This window comes from Eriocheir sinensis, chromosome 8 (assembly GCF_024679095.1).
Source record: "Eriocheir sinensis breed Jianghai 21 chromosome 8, ASM2467909v1, whole genome shotgun sequence".
Lineage (NCBI taxonomy): Eukaryota > Metazoa > Arthropoda > Malacostraca > Decapoda > Varunidae > Eriocheir > Eriocheir sinensis.
Window position 1 is genome coordinate 8,318,410 of NC_066516.1, and position 19,681 is coordinate 8,338,090.

General features: G+C 41.3%; 1 protein-coding gene across 5 annotated transcripts in view; it reads right to left on the reverse strand.

The window, feature by feature from the left end:
• Positions 1-515: 515 nt before the first annotated feature.
• Positions 516-19,681, reverse strand: part of LOC126995453 (venom protease-like) — a 20,986-nt gene continuing 1,820 nt past the window's right edge. Inside the window, exons 2-10 of one of the 5 annotated variants that reach the window (XM_050855006.1) lie at positions 17,697-17,867; positions 15,324-15,389; positions 14,896-15,080; positions 14,680-14,783; positions 13,357-13,525; positions 13,084-13,183; positions 12,307-12,476; positions 12,018-12,090; positions 516-774 (exon numbers count right to left, since the gene is read on the reverse strand). In XM_050855006.1, the coding sequence (XP_050710963.1) occupies positions 674-774; positions 12,018-12,090; positions 12,307-12,476; positions 13,084-13,183; positions 13,357-13,525; positions 14,680-14,783; positions 14,896-15,080; positions 15,324-15,389; positions 17,697-17,867 (1,139 nt within the window). In that variant the 3' untranslated portion in view covers positions 516-673. Of the gene's footprint in view, positions 848-1,058; positions 1,229-2,412; positions 2,513-2,685; positions 2,855-4,660; positions 4,765-4,876; positions 5,053-5,295; positions 5,362-6,117; positions 6,289-7,736; positions 8,112-12,017; positions 12,091-12,306; positions 12,477-13,083; positions 13,184-13,356; positions 13,526-14,679; positions 14,784-14,895; positions 15,081-15,323; positions 15,390-17,696; positions 17,868-19,681 lie in introns of those variants that run through there. The other 4 variants (XM_050855007.1, XM_050855005.1, XM_050855008.1 and 1 more) reach the window with 4 other exon arrangements.

Genomic DNA, 19,681 nt, shown 5'->3' on the forward strand with positions numbered 1-19,681 from the left:
TTGGGAAAAACCGTCGGCATAGTCATCGGCATAAGAATACACAGAACTTTTAGTTTTGCAAAGATCATCAGTGAATAACAGAAACTCCTGATGATAGGTTTATTTTTATAACAGTGACCATTTGCAACTGCATAAATAGATCCACTTAAAACGAAGCAGAGAGAATCTGAAGGAAGGTAATTCGTCAAACAAAGGTGCCGAAGACAAGGTTCCCAAGATTGAGTAAGGACAGTACGATCACCTGTAGAACTCGCCTTGTGGAATCCGTAATGGCGATCAGAAAGGTTAAAAGTTGTTCGACTGACATGTTTTTGTGTAGGACTGTTTCAAAGGTCTTATTAATTAAGACAAGAGTATAAAAGTATAGGACGCCAGTGTAAAGGCTTACAGCGGCACCTTCTTTGGTACTGGCTGTATGTGAGCGTACTTTGGTCAGGAAAGAAATATGAAGGTTGAGAGACAGAGATGTAAAGAGTTTGACGACACGGAAGCACAGTTTAGGAACAATATTGGAGACTGACTAAAAGAGTTTATTTTTATGTATGGCTTGAGACAATCTGCCATTATATTAAGCCCCACCCGGTCAGACAATGCCGCTACCACTATACACCTCTGACCTTGATACCTCAACTGGCAAGTTATTTCATTCCTAGTTTTCGTATTAGAACGTTGGTCACTGGGTGCTGAACACGACCTTCTTGATCCAGGCGAGGTAGGGAGAGTGGCGCATGTTGGCGTACAGGCCAGGGTAGTCCCTGTGGCCGCAGCCGAAACCTCGCGACACGATGCCCGCTAGCACAAAGCGTCCCCGGTTGTCTTTTGATACCAAGGGCCCGCCGGAGTCACCCTGAGCAGGGAAAAATAGCTTTTTGTCTTTCCAATTCATATTACTCAGATTTTGCTTGCTTTTCTTCTCTTTATAAAAGTCTCCTTAAAACGTAAGTTCAACGTTATTGTTTTTTTAGTGTTACTTCCCAACACATGAATGTATCGGCTCGTTATGTGCAAAGTAAAGTGTCAAACGAGATGTAGTTTATAAGGCAATCAACGTCGCTCACCTGACAGGCGTCTTTATTTCCCACGAGGTCTCCCGCACACAGCGTCTCGTCTCCAATGCCGCGGGGCCACTGGGTCGGATACTCGGGGATGGTGGAGTAGCTGCGGTCACACCTGGAGGAAGGAAACACCTGCACGTTTGCCTCCATCAAGACCGAACTCGGGAAGCCGCCTGTTGGGAGATGAGAGAAGAAAGCAAGAGGTTGAACTAAACTTGTGAAAGTACGGTTTTCAACATGACAAAATAATCATTCAGAGGAGTAGCCAGTTTTTTTTGTGTGTGTACAGTACACAAACACACACACACATACACACATACACACACACACGCATATATATACAGTCAAACCTCGGTTTTCGTATGCCCTAGTTTTCGTACGGTTGGGTTTTCGACGAGTGTTTTCGTCGAATTTTTTTCCCAGTTTTCGTACATCCGCTCGGTTTTCGTGCAGTTCAAAATGGTCCGTACCAAACTCGTCCGCCTGCCCGCGTGACTCGACCACTCCTTTCCCGGAATCGAGCCCCAACACGAAGTATCCCATGCGTTCGTGACGCACAGCCGTATGCTCGTCTCCTAACATCATCTTCGAAGGAAAACTTAGCATTTCAGAGGTATCACCAGACCTCCCTTGAACCTTTCACTTGGGACATAATTAGGAATTATATCGTTATTTATGCACGATGAAGTGCTAGTATATTCTCATTGGCGTAAAATACGTGAATTTCAGTCCACCTTGACGCGAATAGGAGGAAAAAATTACAGATACATACACGTTTATATGATTTTGGTGTTCAAGCGACAGGGAAGTAAACCCAGATAACGCCTTGATACCTGAAAATGGAGGGGGATTCCCCTTGCAAATAATATCCTCTCCTCCTTCCTCTCCCCTCCTTGCCGTCTTCCATACACCAACAAGAGTGTTCAATAAAGGTAAAAGTCATGTTAAATGATCATTTATCCATTTCATTAGCCATTTATATCTATTTCTCATTGTTTTCTGTATCTAAAACTATAGTTATTCTCTATAAAATGTATTTTTTGTTAATATTATTGGTTGTCTGGAACGGATTAATTCGATTTACATTATTTCTTATGGGAAATATTGCTTCAGTTTTCGTACAGTTGGTTTTCGTCAAACTTTTTCGAACGGATTCATCACAAAAACCGAGGTTCCACTGTGTGTGTGTGTATATATATATATATATATATATATATATATATATATATATATATATATATATATATATATATATATATATATATATATATATATATATATATATATATATATATATACACATATATATAACATTACATATGTACATACAGTACCTAGTTGTCGAATTCCTACTAACCATTCAAGGTATTCCCCCACCCAGCAACCGTTGCCACAGCATCAATTAAATTCTCCTCGATCTTTTTTCCAAACGGAAGACAAACTGGGCGAATAAAGCTCTGAAGGAAATAAGTAAATTAAATAAATATTGCAATTATAGGAAAACAAAAGCTAGAACTTGTTATTTCTTTTATAAAGGCAAAGTTCATTTTGTTTTAACACGAGAGTAAATCATGAATTCGATACTGAGTGATTCAAGTATGTTTACTGGAATGTGCAGTGTTAGGCTTACCTGTAACTTGACCTTTGAGTCAAGCTTGAGAAGTGCCAGGTCGTGGTATGCCTCTGCAGGTTTGTAGTCTGGGTAATATACCAAATCGAGGACACCGAAATCCACGTGTGAAGCCCCGTCGTTGACGCGTGCATAATCGTGTTCGCCAAGACGCACCACATCGGCCTTGCTGCGATGATGGAAAGGTTTTGTTGCCTTAGAATAAAATATTTTGATAATTATGTTATATATATATATATATATATATATATATATATATATATATATATATATATATATATATATATATATATATATATATATATATATATATATATATATATATATATATATATATATATATATATATATATATATATATATATATATATATATATATCTATATATATTTTTTTTTTTTACATTGTGGCCTATTGCGCCAGTAGGCTTCTTCAGTGGATCCTGATGGTCGGTCAAGGCTTCTTTCCGGTGGGTCCTGATGGTCGGCCCAGCCCGTTCTGGCGCAGGCGAGTGTTTATGGTGGCGCCATCTTGCATTGGCTCATGCTGCCCTCCCAGAGCTCATCTTTGATCCTAGGATCTAGAGTCCGGGTTGATAGGTGGTCTTCAGGACAGCATGTGGGTAGTTTTAAGCCACTCGGCGGCTGAAAAATCCCAGCTTGGTGGCACCAGGCGATTGAACTCGCGTCCTCCTGAACACAGTGCCGTTATATATATATATATATATATATATATATATATATATATATATATATATATATATATATATATATATATATATATATATATATATATATATATATATATATATATATATATATATATATATATATATATATATATATATATATATATATATATATATATATATATATATATATATATATATATATATATATATATATATATATATATATATATATATATATATATATATATATATATATATATATATATATATATATATATATATATATATATATATATATATATATATATATATATATATATATATATATATATATATATATACATATATATATATATATATATATATATATATATATATATATATATATATATATATCCAGGTGGGGCCTGATGGTCGGCCCAGCCGTTCTGGCGCAGGCAGGTGTTTATAGTGGCGCCATCTTGCATTGGCTCATGCTGCCCCCCGGAACTCGTTCTTGATTCGCTTGGACGGCTTCCTCTAGAGTCCGGGTTGATGGGTGGTCTTCAGGACAGCATGTGTGTAGTTTTAAGCCACTCGGCGGTGACTGAAAAATCCGAGTGGTAGCGTGAGGATTCGAACCCGCGTCGTCCATCACGCGGCGAATGTGGGTCCAGTACGCTATCATTTCGGCCACCGTATGTATGTATGTATGTATGTATGTATGTATGTGTGTATATATCTATTTATCTGTATCTAAATATTTATCTATTTATCTGTATCTAAATATATATATATATATATATATATATATATATATATATATATATATATATATATATATATATATATATATATATATATATATATATATATATATATATATATATATATATATATATATATATATATATATATATATATATATATATATATATATATATATATATATATATATATATATATATATATATATATATATATATATATATATATATATATATATATATATACATATATATATATATATATATATATATATATATATATATATATATATATATATATATATATATATATATATATATATATATATATATAATTAGGGCGTAATCTCGATAGTTGCGCGTGGTCTCGGAGCTTATTTCCTACGAATTACCCTTGAGTCTGTGGTGGGTAGGACCCATTATCCGTGCACTGGACTTGGTGACATCCAGTTTGCCACATTTTGTCTATCCCAGGTTTCCCCAGGCATAATGAAAAAAATTTCACTCACTCCTGCAAGTCAAACTGTTAAGTAGCTTACTTTTCCTTGAAGCAGTGGGCGGCAGAAAGAACCCAGTGCTCATTGATCAGTGCTCCGCCACAGAACCAGTTGGTGCCAGCTGTTTGTTTCTGCCCCAACAAAGCCTGTGGAAGAACCCGGTGATAAAAAACGTTCCGTTGGTGACCAATGGCAACACCAGTGTTTCTGCGTCTACTTATATACATCTTAGAGATTTTATAATTTTCTATAACTCACGATCCACGGCCACGCCGCTCTGACGGAGATTACTCCATCAACAATTGATCGCTTGTTGACTCCAATTGGCTTATTATGCTCTGGCAGCGGGACATTCGTTCTTTTCTTACGGCTGAGTTCTAACCCCAGCGAACTGACAGGCTGCTTAAATCTCCTGACCGCACTCCTGCCGCAGTCTGGAAAAGTCCCGTCATTCTTATTTAGTAAGTCGAAGGCATTTAAAGATAACTCCACTCTGGTCCATGAGGAAAATATACACATCATTGCACCACGTAACATATAAAAACTATAATTCTTTCTTTTTTCCTTGCAGTATGTGTCAGTTCTTCGCCTGAAGGGCATATTTTCAAAAGCTGAAAAAGGTCGTCTAATGTTGACAGTAACGGTGGGTGGTGGCGGTGCGCGTTGCTGGTACTCACTCAGTGTGTCGTAGCCTGACGGGGGAGAAACGTCCAAAGCATCCTGCCGAGGCCCGGTGGTGCTGTCTGGGGAGGAAGGAACTTCGGTTATAGGTAAACAAAAGTTATGATTTCGACAGCTTGACACACTACACAAGGTCATAAGGTATTATTCCTTACTCTCTCTCTCTCTCTCTCTCTCTCTCTCTCTCTCTCTCTCTCTCTCTCTCTCTCTCTCTCTCTCTCTCTCTCTCTCTCTCTCTCTCTCTCTCTCTCTCTCTCTCTCTCTCTCTCTCTCTCTCTCTCTCTCTCTCTCTCTCTCTCTCTCTCTCTCTCTCTCTCTCTCTCTCTCTCTCTCTCTCTCTCTCTCTCTCTCTCTCTCTCTCTCTCTCTCTCTCTCTCTCTCTCTCTCTCTCTCTCTCTCTCTCTCTCTCTCTCTCTCTCTCTCTCTCTCTCTCTCTCTCTCTCTCTCTCTCTCTCTCTCTCTCTCTCTCTCTCTCTCTCTCTCTCTCTCTCTCTCTCTCTCTCTCTCTCTCTCTCTCTCTCTCTCTCTCTCTCTCTCTCTCTGGCTTTTTTTGTGTGCATATAGCGTATTTAGGGGGGAGGGGGTCAACTGTGGAACTGACTGAAAACAAACAAGCAACAAGAATTTCTGTATCTTGGCCTCGGTAAACAAACCAAGTCAACCAGGGAGCCACTTCCTCTTAGTAAGAGGAAACAAAAACTATAATATACGCTTACTGTTGAATAAAGTTGGCCTAAGTTTTGTCCTGCAGTTCCCGTGTGAACGCTGCTACACGGAAATGGACGAGGATGCACGGAACACCTCTCATGACCTCTCACCTTGACTCTTCGGACAACAGACGATTAGAGTAGACCCTTCGAATCCACATCTGACAGGCTGCCGCTCTCTGAAACTCTGCAGCACGGGTGGGCAGTCTGTGAGCGGTAAGCAGCCCCCCACCTCGCCCGTCTCTAGTCTGCAGGGCTCGTCGGCGGGGAAGACGACCTGACCTGGAAACCATATCAGCGTCAGTAGTGTTGAACGTGTGAGAGTGGACGAAGGATGAAATTATTGTCTCCCGGATGACTTTTTAGTGCCCACCTTTTGCTGAACCTGCCCATCGTTTAACTGCTGCTGTTGTTGTTGTTATTATTATAATTTTACAGTTATTATTATTATTATATTATGATTAATATTTCTGCTCCTAGTAGTTATCTTACCGTTAGTTAGTGGCGCGTGTCGAAAAGTGTGTCAAATAGTGCGAGGGTGGGTGGGTAGGCGTCAGGGGGGTAGGGGGTAGATGTGTGTGTGTCGGGGGGGAGGGGGTGCAGCTAGGCCTGGAGGTGTGGGATGGCGGAACACATGTAAGTACAAAATCCAGAAAAAAAGCGAGCCTGAAAATGGACAAAAGAGAGCAAGGAAAGCAACATTCGGACAACCGGAGAAGTTGGAGCCAATCAGTTAAAGAAGGAAACTTGGTGACGGATCAGGCGAATAACCTGTTTTTAGTGCATCAGTATTTCAGAGTGCATTACTGCAGCCCCCACGCACGCAGGAACCGATCAAACTCCCGCTAGAGTTGACGGAGATGTAAATAAGCAAGGGCTAAAATACTAAGTTTTCATTTTGGAATTTTCGAAGATCGTATTGAGAGTGTTCAATATTCGGTTCTAGGTCTGAGCGTCTCGGGGGACACAGAGTCCGCTTTGCTGGCGGACACCACGTCGGCAGGACAGTGCTTCGGCTCATTAATGACTCCCTCTCCTCAGGGACCTGACCTCACCACCTGAGCGGGGTAGTGTGTGTGTGTGTGTGTAGCAGCTGCTGCTGCTGCTGCTGCTGCTGCTGGAACACACACACATACACACACACACACACACACGCTCACCCATCCACCCACCCACCCACTCACCCACACACACACACACACACACACACACGCCCACCCACCCACCCACCCACACACACACACACACACACACGGCCCGGTAGCTCTTGGGTAGAGCGTCTGGCTCACAACCAGAAGGACCGGGTTTCAGTTCCCCGGCCGGGTGAAGATAAGTTGGGTTTATTTTCTTTCACGTGTAGCCCCTGTTCGTACGCGACGTCAGGCAAGGAGTTGTGACCTCGTTGTCGCGGTGTGTTGTGTGTGAGTGGTTTCAGTTTTACCCAAAGATCGGTACTACGAGCTCTGTGCTCTTCCGTAGGGGAACGGCTGGCTGTCTCGAGAGAGACCAGCAGCAGACCAAGAGGTGAATTACACACACACACACACACATAAGGACTCTCTATATCTCCTAGTATTTGAAGGACATGGAAATGGAAACATAAAGCAGATCATCACACCATCAAGGAGTCAAATCATACATAAGCAGCACTTTCGATCACACTCCCTATCCCTGCCTGATGTGGAATTAAGGAGACCCATAACACTCAAGTAAAGAACACGTCCACCTACCCAACGCAGTCGCTCGTTTTCCTATGGGTGCCAGAATCAGCAAACACAGGAAAGCCAGGGAGCCGTTCACTCTGTTGGAGAACGCCATGACGTCTCCTCCGCACAGCGTCCAGCACCACACTGAACGATCTGGCTTGGCTGGAAATTGTCGTTCCTTGACCTGTGAGATCTTGCGATAAGTTTGTGGGCGTTTCCTTCAATGCTTTTCCTACTTCGTATGATCGTGATGAAATTTGGGCAATATGTATATGGGGGATAAAGAAGAAACGATACTGGTGCTTCTGACTAATAAGAGAAATGTATTTTTTGCAGAGCTGTGCAGCTAAGAACGGGAAAATGACACTAAGAAATTAGCAACTGTGCGCTCTCTCTCTCTCTCTCTCTCTCTCTCTCTCTCTCTCTCTCTCTCTCTCTCTCTCTCTCTCTCTCTCTCTCTCTCTCTCTCTCTCTCTCTCTCTCTCTCTCTCTCTCTCTCTCTCTCTCTCTCTCTCGTTACATAAGCATGGGAAATCCGCAGCTCAGGTAAGTAGGATAGTCGGCGGATGAAGGACTGGATTTCCCCGCTCGGTAAATTCCCTTCCTCGGTATTATAAGGTTGGTTGGTTGCCTTGCCTGTTGTTGCGTTGATCAGTTGTTTTGCTACACGGCCACCTGCAGAACTCGTGTCACTGATTCAGTCTTTTATACTCACAAAGAGCCGATTGCAAGGGTGGGGGGGGGGGGGGGAGGTCGTCCACTAAGAGCCCCCTCTAAAGATTATTTCTGCGTTGATTAAGGGAAGCAGCTGTTAGGTTCTGATTCTCCGTTTGCACTATTATGTCTTATCGTATATCTCTTTCAAGGCAGTTTTCGCAGTTTTGTTTTCATTTCGTCGTTTGATGGTCGGGGATATGCAGTGAACAAGCTTTATTAATGGAACCTGCAGATCTTTATATTATATTTTATTAGTAGTTGAGCAACCTTTTTTTTTCAGTAGTACAATTTAACGATATACCAACATCGTTTAATGACCTTGTAAAAATTCATGTTCTTCCCAATCCTCCCTGATTCATGCATATTTAACCGTGCACCTCAAACTGCGGCGGAGATGAGCACAGAGGCCACGCGCAGCTATAGCGTGTGCCACCAACTTTACCTCTACCTCAAGTTCGCTGACGGGCTTGGACTAAAGTCACGCTGAGGGAGGAAACAACCGAGAGGTAAGAGTCACGTCAGAGCGAAAGCTGCACCTCGACTCCCAACGACCTCTACTGCGTGCCAACGAAATTGCCAAGTTACCACAGGGATCAGGGTCACTCCGGCGCAAGGGGCAGCGCGCACCCCTCCTGCATCCTAACACGACGCAGGCTGAATCGCCACTGGTATCTTCCCAGGCAACTTTCATTTACTCAGGCTTGCAGTTTTGCCATTACTACCCAGCAGTGTTGCATAATATGTTTGGTACTCCAGTGACAGAGCCATTCCATTGCTGTTGTAATAGCAAAAAGAGTAAGAGAGAAAATGACTCGTTCTCTCAAGTGTTTTATCCTGCCTGTCACCTCAGCAGATTTTGCTCTTCATGATCACCTGGCACCCGACGTCCTCTTCCGCTCTCCAGGATCACAGGCTAAGGTTACCTTCTTACACTGTATAGACAGATATCAACTGCAGTAACAGCAACATTATTATTTGTAATATTGTTATTATTAGTAGTAGCAGTAATAGTATTGTAATTATTATTATTATTATTATTATTATTATTATTATTATTATTATTATTATTATTATTATTATTATTATTATTATTATTATTATTATTATTATTATTTAGTAGTAAGTAGTAGTAGTAGCAGTAGTAGTAGTAGTAGTAATAATAGTAGTAGTAGTAGTAGTAATAGTAGTAGTAATAGTAGTAGAAATCGTATCATCATGATTAATAGTAGTAGTAATAGCACTAGAATCCGACGTCATTTTCGTCGTCGTCGTCGTCGTCGTAGTAGTAGTAGTAGTAGTAGTAATAGTAGTAGTAGTAGTAGTAGTAGTAGTAGTAGTAGTAGTAGTAATAGGAGTAGTAGTGGTAGTCATGTATCTTCTCCGCCAGTTATCTTCTCCCTCAGATTCTGTCCATATGCAGAGGTCTTGTCCGGCTCCGTATGGACTATGGCGTATGCATCTTATTTGTGTGTGGTGGGGGTGGGGGGGGTGGGGGGGTACATACAGCTCTGCTGAACAGATTGTGTACTACTACTACTGCTGTTAATATTACAAATAATAATAATAATAATAATAATAATAATAATAATAATAATAATAATAATAATAATAATAATAATAATAATAATAATGATGATGATGATGATGATGATAATGATAATGATAATGATGATAATAATTAACTACTACACCAGCAACACCATTACTTCTATTACGTCTAATTCTGCCATAATTATTATTATAACTACTAGTGCGGGCACTGCTGCCGGAGCGCCGATTGAGTTTCGAAAGAAGCTTGTAGACTCTGGCGATCTCAAAAAGGTGTTTGATTTAGTAGATTGTTTGGCACCTTGGCATCTGTAACTGCGTGGCATTTCTGGAAAGGTTTTTTAATCTATTAACTCTTCTGTACTGAGGACTGAGAACGCTGTGTCGAATGTTTATTGGAGGGGCTTAACCTGCTTCTTTCCCTTCAACACGGGAGTGAGGCAGGGCTGTCCCCTAGTCCTATATTTTTTCAACACTGGTATGGTCTGGACATTAGGCAGAGTGGTAGGCGGTGGCCGAACTGGTAGCGTACTGGGCCCACATTCACCGCGTGATGGACGACGCGGGTTCGAATCCCCACGCTACCACTCGGATTTTTCAGTCACCGCCGAGTGGCTTAAAACTACCCACATGCTGTCCTGAAGACCACCCATCAACCCGGACACTAGAGGAAGCCGTCCAAGCGAATCAAGAACGAGTTCCGGGGGGCAGCATGAGCCAATGCAAGATGGCGCCACTATAAACACTCGCCTGCGCCAGAACGGGCTGGGCCGACCATCAGGCCCCACCTGGAAGAAACCTTGGGCCGACCATCAGGCCCCACCAGGAAGATGCCTACCGGCGCAACAGGCAACGACGTAAAAAAAATAAAAAATAAAAATAAAAAGTCATTATGGATCATCTATTAGCAATACCAGTTACACCGACCTTGTTTTTGCTGAGTCACTGTAGGCTGGTTAGTCCATTGTGCATTGCCATAAATCGCATCAAGATACAAACCTGTAAAATTCGATAGATCTGGTTTATTGACAAATGAGATGGGAAGTTTCCTGTTGAGATTTTGAGGTACGGACAAGCGAAGAATATTTTAATATTAAGAAGGGGACAACAGTGTGTTATTGAAGAATATATGATAGATGTCTGAAAGGTTGTGTCGACTTGTCAGTTGGCGAGATTGAGTTTCTAAGGCATTGTAAGGGTTAAGCTCCTCCCGACACATTCAGAAACAATGGCAAGATTAGAGGTTAAGTGTTCAACAGCATCCAGTATTGAATTGTTTGATTCCTGCTGCGGTGGTCTATTGTTGAATGATTGGGAAAAACCGTCGGCATAGTCATAGGCATAAGAGTACATAGAACCTTTAGTTTTGCAAAGATTATTAGTGAATAACAGAAACCCCTGATGATAGGTTTATTTGTATAACAGTGACCATTTGCAACTGCATAAATAGATCTACTTAAAACGAAACTGGAAATGAAAGTACAGAGAGAATCTGAAGGAAGGTAATTCGTCAAACAAAGGTGCCGAAGACAAGATTTCCAAGACTGAGTAAGGACAGCAAGATCACCTGTAGAACTCGCCTTGTGAAATCCATAATGGCGATCAGAAAGGTTAATAGATGTTCGACTGACATGTTTTTGTGTAGGACTGTTTCAAAGGCCTTATAAAGACAAGAGTATAAGGTATAGGACAGCAGTGTGAAGGCTTACAGCGGCACCTTCTTTGACACAGACTGTATGTGAGCGTACTTTGGTCAGGAAAGAAATATGAAGGTTTATAGGCAGAGATGTAAAGAGTTTAGGAACAATATTGTGGACTGACTAAAAGAGAATATTTTTTGTATAGCCCCACCCGGTCAGACAATGCCGCTACCACTATACACCTCTGACCCTGATGCCTCAACTGACAAGTTATTTGCCTCAACTGACAAGTTATTTCATTCCTAGTTCTCGTATTAGAACGTTGGTCACTGGGTACTGAACACGACCTTCTTGATCCAGGCGTACAGGCCAGGGTAGTCCTTGTGGCCGCAGCCGAAACCTCGCGACACGATGCCCGCCAGCACAAAGCGTCCGCGGTCGTCTTTTGACACCAAGGGCCCGCCGGAGTCACCCTGAGCAGGGAAAAATAGCTAATAGTCTTACTGATTCATGTTACTCAGATTTTGCTTGCTTTTCTTTCCTTTATAGAAGTCTCCTTAAAACATAAGTTCAATGTTTTATGTTTTTTTTTTCAGTGTTACTTCCCAACACATGAATGTATCGGCTCGTTATGTGCAAAGTAAAGTGTCAAAGGAGATGTAGTTTATAAGGCAATCAACGTCGCTCACCTGACAGGCGTCTTTATTTCCCACGAGGTCTCCCGCACACAGCGTCTCGTCCCCAATGCCGCGGGGCCACTGGGTCGGATACTCGGGGATGGTGGAGTAGCTGCGGTCACACCTGGAGGAAGGAAACACCTGCACGTTTGCCTCCATCAAGACCGAACTCGGGAAGCCGCCTGTTGGGAGATGAGAGAAGAAAGCAAGAGGTTGAACTAAACTTGTGAAAGTACGGTTTTCAACATAATGCAATAATCATTCAGAGGAGTAGCCAGTTTTATTTTTATTTTTTTTGTGTGTGTGTGTGTAATTCACCTCTTTGTCTGCTGCAGGTCTTTTTCGAGACAGCCAGCCGTTCCCCTACGGTAGAGCTCATAGCTCATAGTACCGATCTTTCGGTAGGATGGAGACCACTCACACACAACACACCGCGACAACGAGGTCACAACTCCTCGCCGTACGTCACGTACCTACTCACTGCTAGGTGAACAGGGGCTACACGTGAAGGAAGATAAATCCAACTTATCCTCACCCGGCTGGGGAATCGAACCCCGGTCCTTCTGGTTGTGAGGCAGACGCTCTATCCACTGAGCTACCGGGCCGTGTGTGTGTGTGTGTGTGTGTGTGTGTGTGTGTGTACATATATATATATTTATATATATATATATATATATATATATATATATATATATATATATATATATATATAGATGTATATGTATATATATATACACACACACACACACACACACACATACAGTACCTAGTTGTCGAATTCCTACTAACCATTCAAGGTATTCCCCCATCCAGCAACCGTTGCCACAGCATCAGTCATATTTTCCTCGATCCTTTTTCCAAACGGAAGACAAACTGGGCGAATAAAGCTCTGAAGGAAATAAGTAATGGAAATAAATATTGTAATTATAGGAAAACAAAAGCTAGGACTTATTATTTCTTTTATAAAGGCAAAGTTAATTTTGTTTTAACACGAGGGTAAATCATGAATTCAATAATGAGTGATTCAAGTATGTTTACTGGAATGTGCAGTGTTAGGCTTACCTGTAACTTGACCTTTGAGTCAAGCTTGAGAAGTGCCAGGTCGTGGTATGCCTCTGCAGGTTTGTAGTCTGGGTAATATATCAAATTGAGGACACCGAAATCCACGTGTGAAGCCCCGTCATTGTATCGTGTATAATCGTGTTCGCCGAGACGCACCACATCGGCCTTGCTGCGATGATGGAAAGGTTTTGTTGCCTTAGAATAAAATATTTTGATAATTATGTTATATATATATATATATATATATATATATATATATATATATATATATATATATATATGCAGTGGCGGATCTAAGGGGGGTTGGTGGTTTTAACCCCCCCCTCAGCAGATCCTTTGTGGAACTCTGAGGGTGATATGCCACTCTGACAACCCTGTAAGACTATGAACGGCCATCATAACAATATGAGATATATAATGGAAATAGTAGTGGTATTTGTAGTGTTACTAGTAGTAACGGTAGTAGTAGTAGTAGTAGTAGTAGTAGTTGTAGTAGTAGTAAAAGTAGTAGTAGTAGTAGTAGTAGTAAATTACTACTACTACTACTACTACTACTACTATTATCTACCTGATACCTTATTTTATTTCAAATCAGAAGTTTTGAAGACTGTGATAGTCTCTAAAACACTCCCCCACGCACAAGGGAGTGTTGCATCCGTGCCATTTGAAGACGACACGAATGCGCTTTCTTGGTCGTCTTGTTGTGTTGTTACACACATAACACTCCAGGCGCTTCCTCCGTCCGTTCATCGTCTCTGTCTTTTCAAGGTAGTGGAGGTCTGCGGTTCCTCATATATATATATATATATATATATATATATATATATATATATATATATATATATATATATATATATATATATATATATATATATATATATATATATATATATATATATATATATATATATATATATATATATATATATATATATATATATATATATATATATATATATATATATATATATATATATATATATATATATATATATATATATATATATATATATATATATATATATATATATATATATATATATATATATATATATATATATATATATATATATATATATATATATATATATATATATATATATATATATATATATATATATATATAATGGGGGCGTACTTGATAGTTGCGCGTGGCCTCGGAGCATATTTCCAAAGCATTAGCCTGTGGTGGTTAGGACCCATTAGCCGTTGCACTGGACTTGGTGACATCCAGTTTGCCACATTTTGTGTATCCCAGGTTTCCCCAGCGTAATTATTTTTTTTGTCACTCACTCCTGCAAGTCAAACTGTTAAGTAGCTTACGTTTCCCTGAAGCAGTGGGCGGCAGAAAGAACCCAGTGCTCATTGATCAGTGCGCCGCCACAGAACCAGTTGGTACCAGCTGTGTCGTTCTGCCCCAACAAAGCCTGTGGAAGAAACCGGTGATAAAAAACGCTCCATTGGTGACCAATGGAAACACCAATCTTTTTGTGTCTACTTATATACATCTTAAAGATTTTACAATTTTCTATAACTCACGATCCACGGCCATGCAGCTCTGACGGAGATTTGTCCATCAACAACTTTTCGAATGTCGACTCCAGTTGGCTTATTATGCTCTGGCAGCGGGACATTTGTTCTTTTCTGACGGCTAAGTCCTGACACCGACGAACTGAAATGCTCCCCAAAACTGTCAGTGGTCCTGACGGCACTCCCGCCGCAGTCTGAAAATGTCGCGTTATGCTTACGAAATAAGTCGAAGGTATTTAAAGATAACTCCCCTATGGTACATGAGGAAAATATACACATCATTACTCCACGTAACATGTAAAAACTATAATTCTTTCATTTTTCATTGCAGCATGTGTCACTTATTCGTCTAAAGGGCTTATTTTCAAAACATGAAAAATTTCGTCTGATGTTGACAGTAACGGTGGGTGGTGGCGGTGCGCGTTGCTGGTACTCACTCAGTGTGTCGTAGCCTGACGGAGGAGAAACGTCCAAAGCATCCTGCCGAGGCCCGGTGGTGCTGTCTGGGGAGGAAGGAACTTCTGTTATAGGTAAACAAAAGTTATGATTTCGACAGCTTGACACACTACACAAGGTCATAAGGGAATATTCCGTTCTCTCTCTCTCTCTCTCTCTCTCTCTCTCTCTCTCTCTCTCTCTCTCTCTCTCTCTCTCTCTCTCTCTGGACCATGGGGTCTGTGTGGTCTGATTTTCTATGTAAATCTATGTAAATCTCTCTCTCTCTCTCTCTCTCTCTCTCTCTCTCTCTCTCTCTCTCTCTCTCTCTCTCTCTCTCTCTCTCTCTCTCTCTCTCTCTCTCTCTCTCTCTCTCTCTCTCTCTCTCTCTCTCTCTCTCTCTCTCTCTCTCTCTCTCTCTCTCTCTCTCTCTCTCTCTCTCTCTCTCTCTCTCTCTCTCTCTCTCTCTCTCTCTCTCTCTCTCTCTCTCTCTCCTCCTCACAACCGTATTCAATATGTCCTTGCGACAAGGCATCGTCCTTCAGATTGGAAAAAGGCTAACGTGACACCGATTTTCAAGAAAGGAGACAAAAAGTACCAGGTAATTACAGTCTAACTTCGGTTGTGGTAAGCTACTTGAGGGCATAATTAGAGACAAAATTGTGAATTACCTTGAAGTCACTCATTGATTGGGGACTCACAACATGGCTTCCGAACAAAAGATCCTGCCTATCAAACCTATTAACCTTTTATAACGACCTCTTCACTGTTTATGACGTAACCAAATCACTGGACGTAGTCTATCTTGATTTCAGAAAGCGTTTGATAAAGTCCCGCATCATAAATTACTATACAAATTAAAGCAAATAGGTATTGACGGTCAAGTAAACCAATGGATCGAATTGTTTGAGAAACAGACAACAAAGAGTAGTGATTGACGGATTTAACTCAGAGTGGGCGCCTGTCACTAGTGGCGTCCCTCAGGGCTCGGTCCTTGGCCCAGTGCTCTTCATTATTTACATCAACGACGTGGATGTTGGACTCAATAACCGCATTAGTAAATTTGCAGACGACACAAAGATTGGCAACTCGGTTCTCACTGACGAAGACAGGCAAAGCCTCAAGAGGATTTGCACAAAATTTCAACTTGGTCGGATAGATGGGAGATGCCCTTTAACGTGAACAAATGCCAGGTCCTTCAAGTTGGAACGAGTAATAAGAAGTTCGAATACGAAATGCGCTGAGTTAAACTCAAAAGCGTTCAATGCGTCAAAGACTTGTGTGTCAAATTCGCGTCAAACCTCATATTCTCTCAGCAATGCATCGATGCAGCAAATAAAGCGTACAGAATGTTGGGCTTCATTAAAAGAAACTTTTTATCCAAGAATAAAGATGTAATACTCCGCTCTACAAGAGTTTAGTCAGACCCCACTTGGAATATGCGGTACAGTTTTGGTCTCCCCACCATGCAAAGGATATTGCTAAATTAGAAGGTGTTCAGCGTCGGGCAACGAAAATGATCCTTCCTTGCGCAACAAATCCTACGAAGAAAGGCTTTCTACCCTTAACATGTTCTCTCTTGAAACGTCGCCTGAGGAAAACTGATCGAATGTTTTAAAATACTTAATGGTTTCACGAATGTAGACAGATCAACATTGTTTATGATCGATGACACTTTGCGCACGAGGAACAATGGCGTAAAACTCAGATGTAGACAAGTAAATTCAGACTGCACCAAATTTTTCTTCACCAACGTTGTAGTGCGAGAATGGAATAAGCTTCCACCGTCAGTGGTCCAGTGTAACACGATTGACTCCTTCAAAAATAAGCTCGACCGTCACTTCCTTCAACTTAATATCAACTAGAGTAGAAATGCAACGTTTTGGAGTCTTCTGATTAATGTAAAATCACTTAGGTTTAAGGACAGACCACCAAGTCTGGACCATGGGGTCTGTGTGGTCTGATTTTCTATGTAAATCTCTCTCTCTCTCTCTCTCTCTCTCTCTCTCTCTCTCTCTCTCTCTCTCTCTCTCTCTCTCTCTCTCTCTCTCTCTCTCTCTCTCTCTCTCTCTCTCTCTCTCTCTCTCTCTCTCTCTCTCTCTCTCTCTCTCTCTCTCTCTCTCTCTCTCTCTCTCTTTCCTTCTCTCTCTCTGGAACTGACTCTAAAACAAACAAACAACAAGAATTTCTGTATCTTGGCCTCGGTAAACAAACCAAGTCAACCAGGGAGCCACTTCTTCTTAGTCAGAGGAAACAAAATCTATAATATACGCTTACTGTTGAATAAAGTTGGCCTAAGTTTTGTCAGGTCCCGTGTGAACACGGCTATACGGAAATGGACGAGGATGCACGGAACACCTCTCATGACCTCTCACCTTGACTCTTCGGACAACAGACGATTAGAGTAGGCCCTTCGAATCCACATCTGACAGGCTGCCGCTCTCTGAAACTCTGCAGCACGGGTGGGCAGTCTGTGAGCGGTAAGCAGCCCCCCACCTCGCCCGTCTCTAGTCTGCAGGGCTCGTCGGCGGGGAAGACGACCTGACCTGGAAGCCATATCAGCGTCAGGAGTGTTGAACGTGTGAGAGTGGACGAAGGATGAAATTATTGTCTCCCGGATGACTTTTTAGTGCCCACCTTTTGCTGAACCTGCCCATCGTTTAACTGCTGCTGTTGTTGTTGTTATTATTATAATTTTACAGTTATTATTATTATTATATTATGTTTAATATTTCTGCTCCTAGTAGTTATCTTACCGTTAGTTAGTGGCGCGTGTCGAAAAGTGTATCAAATAGTGCGAGGGTGGGTGGGTAGGCGTCTGGGGGATAGGGGGGTAGATGTGTGTGTGTCGGGGGGGAGGGGGTGCAGCTAGGCCTGGAGGTGTGGGATGGCGGAACACATGTAAGTACAAAATCCAGAAAAAAAGCGAGCCTGAAAATGGACAAAAGAGAGCAAGGAAAGCAACATTCGGACAACCGGAGAAGTTGGAGCCAATCAGTTAAAGAAGAAAACTTGGTGACGGATCAGGCGAATAACCTGTTTTTAGTGCATCAGTATTTCAGAGTGCATTACTGCAGCCCCCACGCACGCAGGAACCGATCAAACTCCCGCTAGAGGTGACGGAGATGTAAATAAGCAAGGGCTAAAATATAAAGTTTTCATTTTGGAATTTTCGAAGATCGTATTGAGAGTGTTCAGTATTCGGTTCTAGGTCTGAGCGTCTCGGGGGAGAGTCCGCTTTGCTGACGGACACCACGTCGGCAGGACAGTGCTTCGGCTCGTTAATGACTCCCTCTCCTCAGGGACCTGACCTCACCACGTCGGCAGGACAGTGCTTCGGCTCGTTAATGACTCCCTCTCCTCAGGGACCTGACCTCACCACATGGGCGGGGTAGTGTGTGTGTGTGTGTGTGTGTGTGTGTGTGTGTGTGTGTGTGTGTGTATACACCTACTTCTGCTACTACTACTACTACTTATAAACTTTTAATTTCACAATCGTGTGTGTGTGTGTGTGTGTGTGTGTGTGTGTGTGTGTGTGTGTGTGTGTGTGTGTGTGTGTGTGTATACACCTACTACTACTACTACTACTACTACTACTACTTATAGACTTTCAATTTCAATTTCAATAATTTCACAATCGCTAATTGAGATGTAGCTATGTAGTAGTAGTAGTAGCAGTAGTAGTAGTAGTAATAGTAGTAGTAGTAGTGGTAGTAGTAGTCGTTGTTGTAGTAGTAGTAGTAGGATAGTGGCAAATGGTACTAGTAGTAGCAAAATATGATAATAATAATAATAATAATAATAATAATAATAATAATAATAATTATAATAATAATAATAACTGTATAGTAGTAGTAGTAGTAGTAGGAGTAGGAGTAGGAGTAGTAGTAGTAGTAGAAGTAATACTAGTGCAGTAGCATTAGATAGTTCTACTACTACTACTACTACTACTACTACTGCTGCTAATACTACTACTATACAACTACTTCTTACTTAGCGATTGTGAAATTACAAGTTTATAAGTAGTAGTTGTATTATTATTATAGAAACAGCAGGCTGTTGTTTTCATTTAGCCCAGTCAGCTTGGAGAAAAATCCAGAGTTTGGTGCTTAGTCTGCAATACCATCAACAACCTGCGTTTGCTTTAAAGGTGAGGAGGTTACTTGCCCTTGTATTTGTGCCTCCTAGTGAAGTTCATCATTAAATGGCGCAAATTTTGACTGATAAAGTGCCTCGTGATGATGGCTTAATAGATTTCATCAAGTACTTCCAAGACACATACGTCGGGCAGCAAGTGAACGATTCTGTGATAATTCCAGGACAATTTCCATACATGTACTGGAATTTGTATAACAGAGTG